The 1,125-nt window shown below is 54.0% G+C and overlaps 1 protein-coding gene across 1 annotated transcript in view; it reads left to right on the forward strand.

The window, feature by feature from the left end:
• Window positions 1-312: 312 nt before the first annotated feature.
• Window positions 313-1,125, forward strand: part of LOC104467119 (heterogeneous nuclear ribonucleoproteins A2/B1-like) — a gene marked incomplete at its 3' end in the record, with an annotated part of 6,868 nt that continues 6,055 nt past the window's right edge. The window contains exon 1 of the mRNA XM_010080757.1: window positions 313-664. Coding sequence (XP_010079059.1) covers window positions 653-664 — 12 coding nt within the window. The remainder of the gene's footprint in view (window positions 665-1,125) is intronic.

The raw sequence follows: 1,125 nt of genomic DNA on the forward strand, positions 1-1,125 counted from the left end.
GACGAGGGGGGGTGATATGAGGGCGCCTTCAGCTAATTATAATGCCCCGCTTTGAGGCTTGAGCCTTCGGGGAGGTTCGGCAATTTCCGGAGAAAAAAAGCGCCACACGGTCGCGATCGGGGCCGTTTCGGCTCCGCTCGGGTGCGTATTGTGAGTCTCTTCCGTTGTCGGAAATTGCCGAACGGGGTGCATAGTCGATGACTGTTGCGTCTCTTTCTCCGGAAACTGCCGAGCAGGTTCCGAGCGCTATTCTTGTCTCCTTCGGCAAATTCCGGAAATTGCCGAAGTGAGTCGAATGGGCTTCCTTTCGTGTTTCGGCTTTTTCCGGCGACTGCCGAAGCGGATAAGCTTGACGACGACGGCTCTTTCGGCTCATTTCGGAGACAGCCATTACTAACGGAGTTGATGACTTTTTATTACGTGATTAAAAACACGTAGGGGCGTTTTACAGAACTGCTGCTCCTTTGGAGATATTTAAGCTCCAGATTCAAGCTTTTTTTTTTTTTTTTAAAAAACTAAAACCTCGGAAGCGAGCCTGGGCTGGAGAAGGAGGGCGCTAGCAGTACGTGGAGCTGAATTTCAAATTACGTAACAGTTAAGGCAGCCATTACTGACCAGTTGTACGGTACTCTCAAGCAGGAATTCGTAAACCATGAAGAATATGGTACGTGAAAAAGGAAAATTATGAGTTTGATTTTAAAGAGGGTGGCACGTTTAGTTATGCGTACGGAGTTAATTTTTCCGGCTCCGGGCGTTACGAGCGGGCTTGAGCCCCTTTTAGCGCAGGTCTAGGTGCCGCTGTTGGCTCCCGGTCGGCGCGCTGCGAGTAGGGGGCTGGCTGTCTTACTGCAGAGGAAGCGTTAGCGGCGAGGAAGGTTCTGGAAACGGCACTTTGGGCTGGTGCGCACCTGATAGAGGAGGCGGAAGCTGCGGTAGCTATGCGTGGCGGGTGCCGAGTTCTTAAACCGCTTGATGTACCCGGTAGCTGAGCTGTCGTTAAGTGGCCCTGGGGGCGCCGGGGGAGTGGGAGCATATGGCTACGGAGGTCAGTCGGTGCGCGATCCAGGAGCCGCCTGGGCCCTACGAGGTGCTGACCGGCCGGGGTGGCGCTGCGAGTAATGGCGA

This window comes from Pterocles gutturalis, unplaced genomic scaffold (assembly GCF_000699245.1).
Source record: "Pterocles gutturalis isolate BGI_N339 unplaced genomic scaffold, ASM69924v1 scaffold37299, whole genome shotgun sequence".
In the NCBI taxonomy this organism is placed as follows: domain Eukaryota; kingdom Metazoa; phylum Chordata; class Aves; order Pterocliformes; family Pteroclidae; genus Pterocles; species Pterocles gutturalis.